The sequence below is a fragment of the Puma concolor genome, chromosome C2 (assembly GCF_028749965.1).
Source record: "Puma concolor isolate L17-30 chromosome C2, mPumCon1.1.hap2, whole genome shotgun sequence".
Taxonomy (NCBI): Eukaryota; Metazoa; Chordata; class Mammalia; order Carnivora; family Felidae; genus Puma; species Puma concolor.
This window is the reverse complement of record NC_141675.1, coordinates 7357744-7372203: the sequence shown is the minus strand read 5'-3', so window position 1 is coordinate 7372203 and position 14460 is coordinate 7357744. Positions and strand designations below refer to the sequence as shown.

Below are 14460 nucleotides of genomic sequence, written 5' to 3'. Positions count from 1 at the left end.
TTGTTTATATATTTATAGAAACTGAATGTAACGGCAGCTTGAAATCTTTGCTTCTGTCCTCTTTGGGCCCATATGCCTTACTAGGCCTTTTCTGTAGTGGCCAGACAAGTGTTTGCTTCCACAAAGCTCTGCCTCTAAATAATTTGAAGTCTGAGGCAGCCAAGAACAAGTCAACTTGTTAAAGAGGCACTGGGCAGAGTTTCCGAAGCCAGCTGAGACTCACAAACTTTAATAGCTGTGACAGACTGCAGGAAAGACAAATTCTTGGGGCCTGGAATATGCAGATATCCAGGACCACATCCCTCTGGAATCAGGGTTAAGGGCAAATTCCAGTTTTACCCCATGTTTAGAGAAAATTAGACTGTTCCTCCAAACCTCATTTGCCCCCAAAGAACAAATGAGCATGGAAGGGGACTCTGGTGGCCAAAACTCACCAACCAAGTAGAAGGTGAGCAAACTGGGGGGAAGCCTGTACCTCTGGGCCTCACCTCTGCCCCTCCCCTCCCAGGGGCTCTTGGCAGGTCCCCCACTGACGAGTTAGGCTCCGCTGGCCCAAGATGAGGGTCAAAGATGACCCGAACACCCTAACTCAGGACCCAAGTTCTTAGGAGGCAGACACTATACCTAGGCCTGTAGTGACTGGCCTGCGTTCCATTCCTGTCCCAGCACACATCTGTCCTACGTGACCTCCTGCTTTCCCCAGCACAGGGCCTCCCGCACCTAGGTCACCAAGCCCTGGTGGCTTCAGGGTCACTGAGATTAGGATCCTCCTCTGCCCTCTCCATACTCCTCCATTATTTTGAATAGGGTATTTACTTACTTATTTAACATTTATTTTTGAGAGCGAGAAAGACACAGCACAAGCAGAAGGGCAGAGAGGAAGACACCAAATCCAAAGCAGGCTCCAGGCTCTGAGCTGTCAGCACAGAGCTGACACAGGGTTCGATCCCACGAACTGCCAAGATCATGACCTGAGCTGATGTCAGAAGCTTAACCAACGGAGCCACCCAGGTGTCCCTTGAATGGGACATTTCAACCTAAAACCTAAAGTATAAACATAATTAAATTTATATGCATCACAGGTTGAATTGTGTTCCTATGAATGTGATCTTATTTGATGATGGGTCTTTGCAGATACAATCAAGTGGAGGTCCTTCTAGAGTAGGGTGTGCCCGAATCCAGTTACTCGTGTCCTTCAAAGAAATTTGGACACAGAGACAGATGGACAGACGGGAGGCTTGGTGGAGACGGAGGCAGATTGGAGTGACGAGTGTCAAGAATTGCCAGCAACCACCAGAAGCCACAACTATCCTCCCCTAGAGCCTTCAGAGAAAATTATGTCCCTGCTGACATTTTGATTTGATGAAGACTCTTAGGCTCCAGAACAAATTTCTGCCAGAGGCTACCCAATTTCTGGTCACTGGCTGTGCGGCCCCAGGAACCTACCACAATGCAGCAGAAACATCTGCTCTTTTAACCCTCACCATCGCCCTAGGAGGTAGGGAATATCCCGATCCCCGCTTTACAGGAACAGTTGCAAAGTGTGTCTAAATAAGTAGAGAACCAGGCTTTCCATCTGGGCCACCTAGATCACAGCCCATATCCTTAACCAGGAGACCAATCTTCTTTCTGCTGTCTGGATAAACGTATGGCTCTTTCCAAAGTTGAAAAGTTGATAGAAAAGCCTGGGTACCCAACTCGAGTGGCTACAATAAATAAAACAAACAATAACGTGTGGAGGAGGATGTGGGGAAATCAGAACGCTTCCGCACTGCTGGTGGGAACGGAGGATGGTCTGGAGTCTGGGAGTTTCTCAGACGGTTAAACACCGCCACCACATGATCCCGCAGTTCTCCTCCTAGGCACATACTTCCAGAAGAGCAATGAAAAGCTAGGTCCACACAAACACTTTTATGTGAACGTTCACAGTGGCATTATTCCTAAGAGCCCCAAAGTGGAAACAATTCAAGTAGTCCTCAACTGAGGAATGGATAGTACGATGTTATGTGGCCACGCACACAACAAAGGACAGTGCTGAACGTGCCACATGGATGAACCTCAAAAGCGTTACACTAAGCGAAAGAAACCAGATGCGAAACTACAAATTGTACGACTGCATTCATAGGAAGCGCACAGTAAAGGCAAGTGATGGACGGAAAGCGATCAATAGCTCCCAGCGGCTGGGGCTCAGAATGAGATCTTTAAATCTGAGATCTTGGGGGCTGAACGTGTTCTAAAACGGATCCGTAGTGATGGTTGAGCCCCTCAGTGAAGTTACCAAAAATCACGGATTGGTTTATTTGAAATGAGGGGATGGTACAATGTGTGAAATAAAGCTTTTTAAAAGATGTTTAGGTCGAAGGACCTATATAGGTCAAGAGCCAGCCGCCTTGGATTAATTTGGTTATTTTAGAACACAGAGGGGACACTACTGAGGTTTTCCAAACAGTTTTCAATGATAAAGTGCTTCACTTTATTTATGTGAATTTTAGCAGCAGAAAAAAAAAATGCCAGAACAATTCAGAATTAAAACAGGGCTGAGGCCAAGAACAAAAAAACGTTATTTGGACACTTAGAGGCTAAGAAGCCACTGTCCCCACTTCTTTAGAGGCTCTCCAGGTGATTAAGTAACCACCAGTTAAGTAACAACATCTTTTTTCCCCTCGTCCTAACAGCACCCCAGACACAGCCTTCAGCCTGGTGACAAGGACCCCTCTCCCAGCAGATGGGCTTCCCCCACTGGAGCGCCTCGGCCGCAGCGCCAGTCCGCGGATTCTCTGGCAGTGCGATTCCTTGCCCAAGGACAGATCCAAACAGCAGCCTGGTGTAGGTGGGTGTAGGTGAAGCAGAGCCACCTGACAGAGCTCTCTCCAGAAACCCCTTTTTAAGAAGTCCTGCAGGATGGGCAAACCCTCTCCTAACTCCCTAGCGCGCGGTACGCATCAGTAACACCTCTTTCGGGAGATCCTGAAGGCTTGAGTCGGGCCCATCTATTCTCTACTCAAACTGGGTAACTGAAGGTGACATAGCTGCCTGGCTTTCCAGACAGGACATCCTCTAACTCCGGGACAGTGAGACGGAGCAGCCCTCGGCAAGAGCCGGGCAAGGCAACAGAGCCCATCTGTCCCCAGGCCCCTCTCGGTCAGGACTTCAGGCCCATCTTGGCCATCATCTCCTCGTAGACTGTCCATGCCATTGCTGCCATCAGAGTTCTGCGGAGGGCCCGGGGGACGCCACCTTGGAAGAAGCCACGCAGCCCATAATCCTACAAGGAAAATGAACGTCAACACTCTGGAAGCAAAGCAGCAATACAATGAACACCCCTAGCACACAAGAGCGAGGGTCTCCGTTACCCCATTGTTGAGTCTTCATTTTCAGACTTTTATAGATAATGCCAAGAGTATGAATAATGGACCCAAGAAGGCAATGAACTTGAAAAGGTTTTTTTTGGCACAGTTGCGAACCTTTCTTGCTTTATCCAGGGGAATGCATTTCTCGGCTGAAAATCTTCATCAAGGGTTGCCTATACCGCTGTGCAGCTTACACAGCTCAGAGGCACCAAGTGCCAGCTGGCGGCTGAGTCCCAGACCTCGGTCTGCATGCCAAGACCTGGGCCCTGGCTCCAGGCTAGAGGAAAAGGTGCCTTTATGATGATTTGTCTGCCTGGAGGGAGCTTCTTTCCATAGTTTCATAATATAAGAATTAGAGACAAAGCCTGTTACTCCTCTAGAGCAAATTTCTAGAAACAAAATAATGTGTTTGTGGGGTTTTTTGGGGACTCTGGTTCCTCCTAGGTCCTTGATCGGATGACTAGACCCTCCCTGCTCACCTGATTCAATAGGTAAGGGGTGGAGCCCAGCAATTCCAAGTTTAACAAATATAACTGGTTGTCCTAATGTAGTCAGTTTCCCCCACCCACCACCAAAAAATCCCCGCAACCAACCATAGGTTTTTAGCAGTGATTTCAACCTTGGCAACACCTTGGAATCACTAGGGAACTTAACTACTGATCCGGGCTTCACCTGCTCCCAGGCATTCAGATATCACCAGCCCAGATTATGATCTGGAAGTGAGGACTTTTCTTTTTTTAGTTTCTTTATTTATTTTGAGAGAGAGAGAGAGAGAGAGAGAGAGAATGCAAACCAGGGAGGGTCATGGAGAGCGAGAATTCCAAGCAGGCTCCACACCATAAGTGTGGAACCCAAACTCATGAACTGTGAGATCATGACCTGAGCCAAAATCAAGAGTTGGACACTTAACCGGCTGAACCACCCAGGCGCCCCAGGGAGTGGGAACGTTTTTAAAGCTCCCCAAGTGATTCTAATGTGTAAAGGGCACAAGATACTGCTCTAGAGAGAGCCGTAACCCCAATAAGAACCAATATTTACTCCATAGCCTTACTTTGAAAATGAGGGTCACCGCCTGGCCAATCCACCGAAATTTCACTGGGGTGAGCTGCATATGAGTTTTGATGACATCCGCAGGTTGAGTTACCAGGGAGGCCAGAATACCAGCAAAGATCCCACAGCTGAAATTTACAACAGGAATAAGGACTGCATCCAACTGGTCTGAAATAGGACAAAGGCAACATTCGGTTACAAATAAATCCCACACTCAACTCAGAAGTATCCCTACTAAGTTGACCACTAATCCTTCCCCAAAGTTAGAAGGATGTAGATTCAGACAAGGTTAAGAAATAGACATTTAAAGGTACACTATGTGTAGATGGAGTAGTGGGAGTTAAAATTCGCCTTTTTTTTTTTTTTTTTTTTACAACTATCGCCATCATAATTCATTCGGGCAAGAATCATGGGCTAAAACATATGAATGAAAGGAACAGGATGTTTTATATAGATGTATGCAGACTCCAGGTATCTCCCCAGTGAGACGCTTACAAATGACAAAAGAAAAAGTGAGTTTTCAGTGGAGACACTATCTTGTCCAAGTGATAAAAAGTTAGTATCGCCCACAGTGGGTCAAACCAATGTCATGAGCTTCCTGACATGGAGATATTTAAGGGTAAAGGGGCATCCCTCCTGCAACTTGCTCTTAAACAGATGGGAATAAACAATTATACATATAGAGAAATCAAAAGTGTACATCCAAGCTCCCTTACTGCCCTAACTTTCCATGGCAAAATGAAGGCTGTGACCTGCAGTGTCACGGCCCCCGGTGCCTTGGGCGGAGCAGGAAGCCTCCTAAAAAGCACCCCAACTGTACTTGATCACCACCGTCATGATGGCATGCCAGCTTTCCCACTTACGTGACCTTGGTTGCATATCCTTTCTCGAATTATCCAGAGACCCCTTATTGAACACAGGTTCATGCCACAGAACGTGTTTCCATTAGCACCTGGCTCCGCTTGGGTGAACGTTTGCTGCCCACTGATTGTGTCCTTGTCGTATCCAAATGAGCTTGCTGGTGGGGTGGGTGTGCCAGAACGCCTGAGGTTTGGCACCTTTCTCTCCACCCCAACAGAGGTTCAAAACCACTCTTAACTGGGAACACAGCAATGGAGGTGAAATGGTACTTTCCTTCCAGCTCCTACCCTACTGGCATTTCCCAGACTTGTCTGATGAGAATCCCACCAACTGCTTCTTGAGGAATAGACTCCCAGGTCTTGTTCCAAAGCTTCTGATGCAGGAGGCCCTGGGCAGGACCCAGCAATCTAAAGATGGGGTAACTCTGCAAAGTATTATGGCAGGACTTCTGCGAAACACGCTTTACTTCACCGCCTACCCCACTCAAGATTTTTAACATTTTTTATTTATTTTTGGGACAGAGAGAGACAGAGCATGAACGGGGGAGGGGCAGAGAGAGAGGGAGACACAGAATCGGAAACAGGCTCCAGGCTCCGAGCCATCAGCCCAGAGCCCGACGCGGGGCTCGAACTCACGAACCGCGAGATCGTGACCCGGCTGAAGTCGGACGCTCAACCGACTGCGCCACCCAGGCGCCCCAAGATTTTTAGTACTACCAGTACTCTGCCATAAGAGACTATAAACTGGAGAGGGCAGGGACCAAGTGTATCATGACCACCACTGCATCCCAGCACCTGACATGGCTCAGTTCCTAAAACTCTGCCAAGAATCTGGAGTTGCTAAGAACATTAAACAGTGTCACACAGCAGAGGAAGCAGGGAGGATCTGCGGTCCCGGAGCTCTCTCTTCCCCGCCACACCTTCGACCGTCCGTACCGTGGGTCATGATGTTTTTGGTCTGGTTGTAAAACATCAGGTAGATTCCAGAAAAGGGTGCGTCACGCAGAAGTGTTGCTGTCAGGCCACTGAAGAGTCCCCGGTGGCCCTCGCTGCGATAGATGCTCTTCAGGGCTGCGTAGATGCTCTCATAGCCATACCTCCCGCTCTGCAAGGGAAGCACAGGACCAGTGGCTGGCAGGGCGGTCCCGGGCTGGAGTAACAACCAATGCGACTCCAGGGTATGTGGCATTACCGGGGCACCGGGGGCTCTGGTTCCCACGTGGCTTGGGTTCTCTGACCACAGCAGCCTCTATTTTTGATTCTAAATCGGGGGTGGACATCGGACGGCGGCCCAGTGCCTCTGGTTACCCAGCCTTGAGGCCTAGAGCAGTCAGACTCACCTCGTAACGGGTCTTGATCACAGTGATGGGTGACATGCAGACCCCTGCAACTGAGCGAGAGCCCACTCCCAGGATGACTGACTCCAGGGCGGTTGGTGGATGGCCTCGCAGAAAGTACTGCTTCAAGGAGTAGAGGGTGCCGAAGTAGATACCAATGCCGGGGACACACCTCACAATGGACTGCAGAAAACGTCAGAGGGGGGGAAGAAGTCAAAGGCTGACACAGTAAGACACCGTCTTAGCCGGCTTTTCCCAAAACAAGGCCAAGGTTTGTGTGCCAGTAGTCGACTGAAGGTGCGGAGGGACACCAAGAAGAGAAAGGGGCAGTGAGAGACAGGAGGGAAGGCAGCTGACAAAGGGCGTGTTCCCTAAGCCACTACTGCCCTGGGCAACTCAATCCCTTTGGGGAACTCTGGGAATCTTGGTGTAGGGCGCCTCCCTGTTACCCCGCCATCTGAGGAGGGTGAGTGAGAGTTTTAAGTATCCAGTGTCATCTTCCGTCGACTAATGGGCTGCTGCGGGCCTGGGTGAGCGTTAATTTCCTGGCACTTCCGGCAAAGTGACTTCCTCACTTCCGGCAAAGTGACTTCCTCACTTCCGGCAAAGTGACTTCCTAGGGCCAGGAAAGCCGGCAGGTAAAGAAATGCAGGTGTGGCCTGCGTGCTCTGAAGGGCAAGGACAAGGACATGCTGGCAGCTGAGGGCACCAGCTACATCTGCTCTGCCGCTTGCCCCCAAAGGGCATACAGACGTCCCATTTCCTTCCCTGAGCCCTCAGAGCTAGCAGCAGGAGACCAACCGAGGACCTCGTAGGACGCTCACCTATCCTAACGAGAGGATACGTGAGGTGCATGAGAAATGGCTGGCTATTACAGCAAAGGGTGCAAGAGAAGACCCAAAACGCAGCTTACGGGAGACATCCCTTTCCAAAGGCCCAGAATGCTCTCCGTGCGAACCACCTTCAAGAGAAGAGCCAGCATCCCAACACGCCTGGATCTGAAAGCAGACAGAATGGAGACACAGATGAAAAAAAATGACTTAGACCCCCATCCTCGTAAAAGAGCTCCCCACCCAAAGACCCGCTTTGCGGGACTTCTTTCCTAAGAACGCTCGGGAGTCTCGGCAACACCTCTTGGGGTAACTCCGAGTTCAGCTACGTTCGTGGTTTGGCGCGTACATGTCGATCTGTGCATTCACACTGGAAGGATGACCTCCCATTTTGCATGCGTGTCGTATACTTCCCACAGTGCCAGGCCCAGTAGGGGCATAAAAGAGCCACTTAACATTTGTATTATTTCCAGAAAACCACCCACACGTCTCGTAGCAGACAGCACAGTTAAAACATTACAGGCTAGCACGAGAAAATGCGAATGTCCCCCCATTCAATTAACAGGAAATGTCGAAGAAAAGGTGGGGTGAAAAGTTGGGCCTGGCCTGTGTTTCTCTCGAAGCATCCAGCAGGATGGGCATTGACTTAACATTGCTGAGAGGCAGCGGTGTCTGAGAGAAGTTGTTGAAACCAGTTCCTCAAAGAAATGGGGGGCGGCAGGCCTTACCCATGGGCTGGGGGCTGGAGAGTCTGCAGGCGAGTTTTGAGGAGGTCTAGGGGCTGGAAAAGGAGGGTGGAGCAGGTCCCACTGATGGAGCCACACAGGAAAGCTTTGATCACCGGATGCAGCTGCAGGGCAAGAGAACGCTGGGTCAGCAACTCGGTCGCCAGGGGCCTCAGCCTTCTCCACCCGAGACCAGTCAACTGCTCTCTAGGGGTGGCTTAGAAAACCGTCCGGTGGTGCTCTGTATTACCTTCCCACTTCAGAGAAGGGAAAAGTGTTCCCAGGAATGAACAGCGCTGGCATGTTGCGCAGAACATAATATCCTGCTGTTGGGATCTCTCCAGCCCTAGTGCTGAGGAGCCAGGAACATCCTGGGGAGCAATGTCTATCCACGTTCATCTGTGAATCAGGCCCCCAACCACACCTCCCTCGGTCTAGCTAGAGACAAGTTATTGGCCATCTCCTTATCTTCACAGAGCAAAGTCAACTGAAGGGGAGTGTCTGAACCAAGGTCACCGGGGTCTCTTGCTTATCAAACCTGTAGATATTTATAGGAGCAAGACAGAGAAATGAAACCGCAAGTTCAGTTTCAATGTAAGACATGGGCTACTTCCTGAAAAACCTATGAACTTTCTTAACTTAAAGCTTTCCCTTTCTCTCTCCTATCCACGCATCTCCCTGCCACCTAAGCAGATCACAGACAGTGCACTGGACCAGCAGCCACCCCCGGGTTTGGTGGCTCTCCTTTAAACCAGGACAGTCACACACGCTGGCTAATTTAGAGGCACCACCAGAAGGGGCAAGGGCTAGATGTACTTCCTCGGAGCCCGACACACTAGAGGTCTCAAAGCTTGCCTCGGAATCCACTCGATCACAAATGTGTGAGGAAGGCACTTTAAAAAACCCAACCACGGAAGAAAAGCCCTCTTTTCCAAAGGAGACACTGGGCAAACTCCATCCTAAAAGACCTTCCTTCTCTCTCCTCATTAAATGGCATTTGCACTATTTTTTTTTTTTTTAATTTTTTTTTCCCAACGTTTATTTATTTTTGGGACAGAGAGAGACAGAGCATGAACGGGGGAGGGGCAGAGAGAGAGGGAGACACAGAATCGGAAACAGGCTCCAGGCTCCGAGCCATCAGCCCAAAGCCTGACGCGGGGCTCGAACTCACGGATCGCGAGATCGTGACCTGGCTGAAGTCGGATGCTTAACCGACTGCGCCACCCAGGCGCCCCTGCACTATTATTTTTTAATAAATGGTACGCTGTGGCCCTAAGACGCGATTAAGATGAAGTCACCGGTTATACACACAGAGCCACCAACCCAGAACGAAAATGTTTGTAACCTGTGGTTATTTGTCCCCCAGGGGACAGAGATCACCCCACGTTTCTAGCAGACGAGCAGGTCTCCCATGATAACTGAACCCACTTAAGAGACGAAATTAGTTCAGATGATAAATACTGGAGGTTATAACTCTGTTCAAACGGCTTGCAAAATGTCGAAGGGGTGACAGAATTAGTAAGACAACACGTACGACCAAGCAAAACGTATACCTCACCGGTCTGCCGGCACACCATTCCCTGTCCCGCCAGAAGGGGTGTCCTGCTCCTTCCGATAACCTGGAAGCCGTGTGTAAAGGGCACAAACAACTGGCATCCTCTACTCTGCCCGGCAGTGAGCCTCGAACCCCCGTCTTTCCAGCCCGATGCCACATCACCTCCCTCCCTCTTGGCTGGTCACCCCTCAGCCCCCACGACTTGCCATCCAGCTAAAGGTACCCCTCTCCCGCTCACCAAGGATCCCTTTCCCACCCCCGGGCCTTCTCTTACTCGGCCTCCTCTGGGACACATTTCAAACAGCTGGCTGCCTCTCGGTTTTCGGCTCCCCTCCCCTTTTCCCTCAGCCAGGGTGGTGGTGGTTCCTCTTATCTCCTCCAGCCACAGCCCCTCGGGCGCCACCTCACCCACACCCAACGCCCACACCAACGCCGACGGCCAAGCCCAGCACTCCCCCCAAACGCCCCCAGGCATCTACAGCTCACACTCCAAAATGGAAACCCAGCCAACTGTTGCCCACACTCTTGCCCCCACTCCACCCCACAAGATATCCCAGCAGCACATTTGGGAGTCGCGTAAGACTCCTCAGCAAATGCAGAAGGAAATGGCAGATAAAATTAAATTTCCTTATAACCTGCGGCCCATTGACAGTTGAGGCCGGCAGAGTTCTCCAGGAACTCCCTGCGGTCTTAAAGATGTTAACACTTTGCTGGAGGGAAAAACAACCCTAGCTTGACCATAGCTAGGCCTCCAGGCTCCGGTGCGCCTTTTTGCCCTGAAGATGTCTCAGGAAATCTTTCTTGGCCGTCAGCTCCGGACCCCACCACCGCTCCAAAATCCCATCAGCTGTACCGACTGCTTCAGGACTGAGTCTGGCTGATGACCCTCAGTGTCCCCAGAGCCTGGCCCCGTGGATCTCAGTGGCCTCCTCGGCAACCTCCAGCCTCAACCCTACGAAGCCACCCTCCCCTGAACTGGAGAAGCACTGGATGAGGCATCTGTGCATAGCACCTCAAGATCTCACAGCCCTTTGAAAAGCTAAATCTTTAAACCCATTTTACAGACGGAACTGGAGCTCACAGCGGTTATGAATGTGTTCTAAGTCACAGGGTTTGAAGCCACTGGCTAGGCTTACAAGGCCTTCCATGAATCGAGGGGCCCCTGCTTTCCTTTTTGGCTTGTGTTCTCAGCCTCCTCCTCCCTCTTGCATAGGGCGCAGCCGGAAGGGATCCTCTGCCTTCCTCTAGCCTCAGAAAACCCCATCCTAGCTCCTCTTGCCTCTGATTCATCCGGGGAGGGGGGGCCTCTGCCCAGATCTCCCCTGCTGTGGGAAAGCCCCGAATCCCTGCCCCCCACTGGCATTCAGGCTCCTCCTCCAATACTTCCACTGCACCTGAGCCCACCTCCCTTGGGTCGAGGACAGAAGAGGCCACTAGCTGTCCTGTTCACGATGGTGCCTCCAGCACCGACCACCGAGCCTGGTGCACAGTCAAAATGGGGCCCCACAGCCAAAAATGGATGAGTCATGTCATCTACAGGAAATCTGCATATGGCTCTCCCTTGAGCACAATTCCATAGGATAAGGCTTAGTGGGCTCAGCCCGCCCCTTCCCAGGACAGGCTCCCTTCAGCCCTTTGCTCCAGTAAGGCCGTAGGAATGACAAGGTGCTTACAGCTTCTGAGAAGTTCTCCGTGCAGCTTCCCCAAGGCTCTCGCAGGTATTGTCCGGAATTTGTTTTCAGGCTGCTGTCCTTCACATGCATGCTCCAAGTACACCCCCTCCCCCCACTGTAGCAACTATTTTATGTCTTTATTTTCACAGCACAAAGCTTGGAGATGTTATTGGTTTAATAAGTATTTGAATAAAGAATAGAGTCCGTAACTTCTTTAACTTTGTAAACTTCCAGGTCCATTAGCACACAGCAGATGCTAAATATATACCAGCAGTATAAACTAACCTCTAATAGTTAACACACACACACACACACACACACACACGTAGTAGCATTATTTAAAAAACAAAAACCAAAAAACAGAATTGGGGCACCTGGGTGGCTCTGTCCTTTGAGAATCTGACTTCAGCTCAGGTCATGATATCACAGTTCGTGAGTTCGAACCCTGCCTCTGGCTCTGCCCTTAGCCCAGAGCCGGCTTCAGATTCTCTGTCCCTTTCTCTGCTCCCTCCACCCCACTCACACTCGCCCTCTCTCACAAATAAACAAACGTTAAAAAAAAAAAAACTAAAAAAAAAAAAAAAACAAACAACCAGAATTTATACTTTTCATTTGAATAGGCTTAAGATCTTGTCCTATGGCAAGCACATCCTTTGAAGGCATGTTTGATTTTCTTTTCAAGTTATTCAAGTTAACAACAAGGAGTAACAATTTGGCTTTTTGAGGAACCGGGGCAAAAACAACCAAATGATACACAGTACACAAAAGCATAAGCATAGGAGTGCCTGGGTGGCTCAGTCGGTTGAGCATCCAACTTCGCTCAGGTCATGATCTCGCAGTTCTTGAGTTCCAGCCCCGCGTCGGGCTCTGTGCCGACAGCTCAGAGCCTGGAGCCTGCTTCGGATTCTGTGTCTCCCTCTCTCTCTGCCCCTTCCCCGCTCATGCTCTGTCTCTCAAAAATGAATAAACGTAAAAAAAAAAAAAAAAAAAAAAAAAAAGTACTTAAACAGATAGTAAATAGATTCCCCAGGCAATTTACTCCCCTTTAAAAAACTAAATCGTAAATCCAATTCAGATCTCGAGGTCAGAGCTGAAAGGAGATGTAGAACCCCAGTGGTGGCCTTTTTTAAGGATTAAAAAAGAAACAAAACACCTCTGACCCCGCCCGCCAGAGCTGGTAGACGAAACCACAACCTCAGGGTGAGGGCGGACAGCGCCCCCGCCCCTCCCAGCGCTAAACCACGCGGCTTCCCGCCTGCACACCCCGCGAGCGGTAACTCCGGCGGCCCCGCCTCCGTCTCCACCAATGGAGGCCCGGCGGCACGACCACTGCAGCCAATCCAGACGCAGGGGGCGTGGCCCCGCGGCCAGGCCTGCCGCTCTAGTTCCCCGCCGGCCGGGAAGCGGAGACCCAGACCGTGATCTCCCGCCCGAGCCGCGGGCGCAGTGGACCCACGTCGCTCCAGCATCCACCTCTTCTCAGGCTTGTTGCTACCAGCGGTCTTTGCGACGGTCCAAATACCTGCCCGAGCGCCCTCCCCACCACGGTCACTCTGGGAATCGAACTCAAAAGCAACGTCCGGTAGCGCTCTCACGTCGTTCAGTGTCGCGCGGGCACGCTCGCCGACACCCTCAAGACCCCGGCAATTCCTTGCCCACTCTACCCAGACATCAAACATCAGCGAGACCTTCGCCAGCCGGTCCTAAGGAGGGCTGCAACTGCTCTCCTCCCTCGCCCCACCCTTTTCAGTTCCCTTAGTCAATCCATCCCTCCTGCGCCACGTCCCCAACCTGTTCTGCGCGCATCTGGAGAGCGGAAAAGGCTCCCAGAGGGCCGCTGACCCTTGGCAACCTCCAGAATATCCCCCCCCTCCCCGCCACGAGCCAGCGGTCCCGGAGCGGCCAACCCCTGCCTCCACTCCCCGCAGTTTACCATAAGCGTCTCCACCCTGTCTCCGACATCTTGAGGCTGCAGCAGCGCCGGGCGTGACTTCTGAATCATTGGAGACGAGGCCGGCAAGTGCGCCGGGCTCAGTGTGCCGTCAGTGGGAGCTCGGGCCAGCGCTGGCGACCCCGGGGGGCGAGAGTGACGCGGCCGCAGTGGTAGGGCGCCACGCGGTCAGGCGGCGGCTCTGCCGTCCGCGCCCGTCGGGGGCCGGGCCCGCGCTCCCACCGCCCCTGCGTGGCTAGGCAGGCCGCCCCGGGAACTTCTCGCCGCTCTTCACTCGCTCCGCAGAGGCCGTGGCTCTGCTCTCCCGCCCATCCCGCCCTGTAACACGCTTCTGGACCCCAGAACAGGCAGGATGCACCGGGACGGGGGTGGAGAAAGCCGGAGGAACTGCACGGAACCGTGGGATTTCGCTTCCGGGGTTGGACGCCGCGGGTCTGGAGCGGGTGAACGGGTTCGCTTTAGTGCCACCTAGCGGAGACGTCCAGAACTGCAGGGCCCGCGGTTTCCCTGAGCTTGAAGGCGCGTCTGCGCGGAGGCCTCCCTCCAGCTGCAAGATTTGAGCTGAGCTCGTTTGCAGTAGAGACTTGCCCTGCCCCATAAGGTAGCCTGTAGCCTTCCGTGCCTATTGAACTTCAAGTGTGGTTCGTGTGCTTGTGGACCAGCATTTTACATTGTATTTAATTTTAGTTAATTTGTATTAAAAAACGGAAGCAGTGTGGAATAACTTTCCGTTAAACACTTTATTGTCTTGGCAGACGCGCGTTTCCTCTTGAACGCTGGGAATGTAGCCTAGGAATTGACCAGTGTTGTTAAGAAATCCGTGCACCACATTTCAAGACTTACAGCAATATGGTAAAATAACTTATTAATAATCGTTATATTATTACGTTATAATAATTATATTATTATTATATTAACCTGATATTTTGGATATATCAGGTTAGGCATATTATTAAAATTAATTTTGCATGCTGCTTCCTCCATTTTTTTTTTTAACATTTATTCATTTTTTGATAGAGACAGAGTGTGAGCAGGGGAGAGACAGAGAGAGAGGGAGACACAGAATCTGAGGCAGGTTCCAGGCTCTGAGCTGTCAGTACAGAGCCCGTCACGGGGCTAGAACTCATAG

At 51.2% G+C, this 14460-nt stretch overlaps 1 protein-coding gene across 4 annotated transcripts; it reads right to left on the bottom strand.

Annotated features, from left to right (window-relative positions):
- Window positions 1-2970: 2970 nt before the first annotated feature.
- SLC25A38 (solute carrier family 25 member 38) lies at window positions 2971-13713 on the bottom strand. 4 transcript variants are annotated; one of them, XM_025913190.2, is made up of 7 exons: window positions 13314-13713; window positions 8156-8277; window positions 7511-7595; window positions 6601-6780; window positions 6197-6365; window positions 4402-4568; window positions 2971-3265 (listed from the first exon to the last, which is right to left on the bottom strand). In XM_025913190.2, the coding sequence occupies exons 1-7, from the start codon at window positions 13380-13382 to the stop codon at window positions 3143-3145; spliced, it is 915 nt and encodes a 304-aa protein (XP_025768975.1). In that variant the 5' UTR covers window positions 13383-13713; the 3' UTR covers window positions 2971-3142. The 4 variants fall into 4 exon arrangements, with proteins under 4 accessions (XP_025768975.1, XP_086576618.1, XP_086576616.1 ...); XM_086720492.1 differs by having other exon boundaries at window positions 7511-7589; XM_086720490.1 differs by lacking the exon at window positions 13314-13713 and adding an exon at window positions 9982-10197.
- Between the last annotated feature and the right edge of the window lie 747 nt (window positions 13714-14460).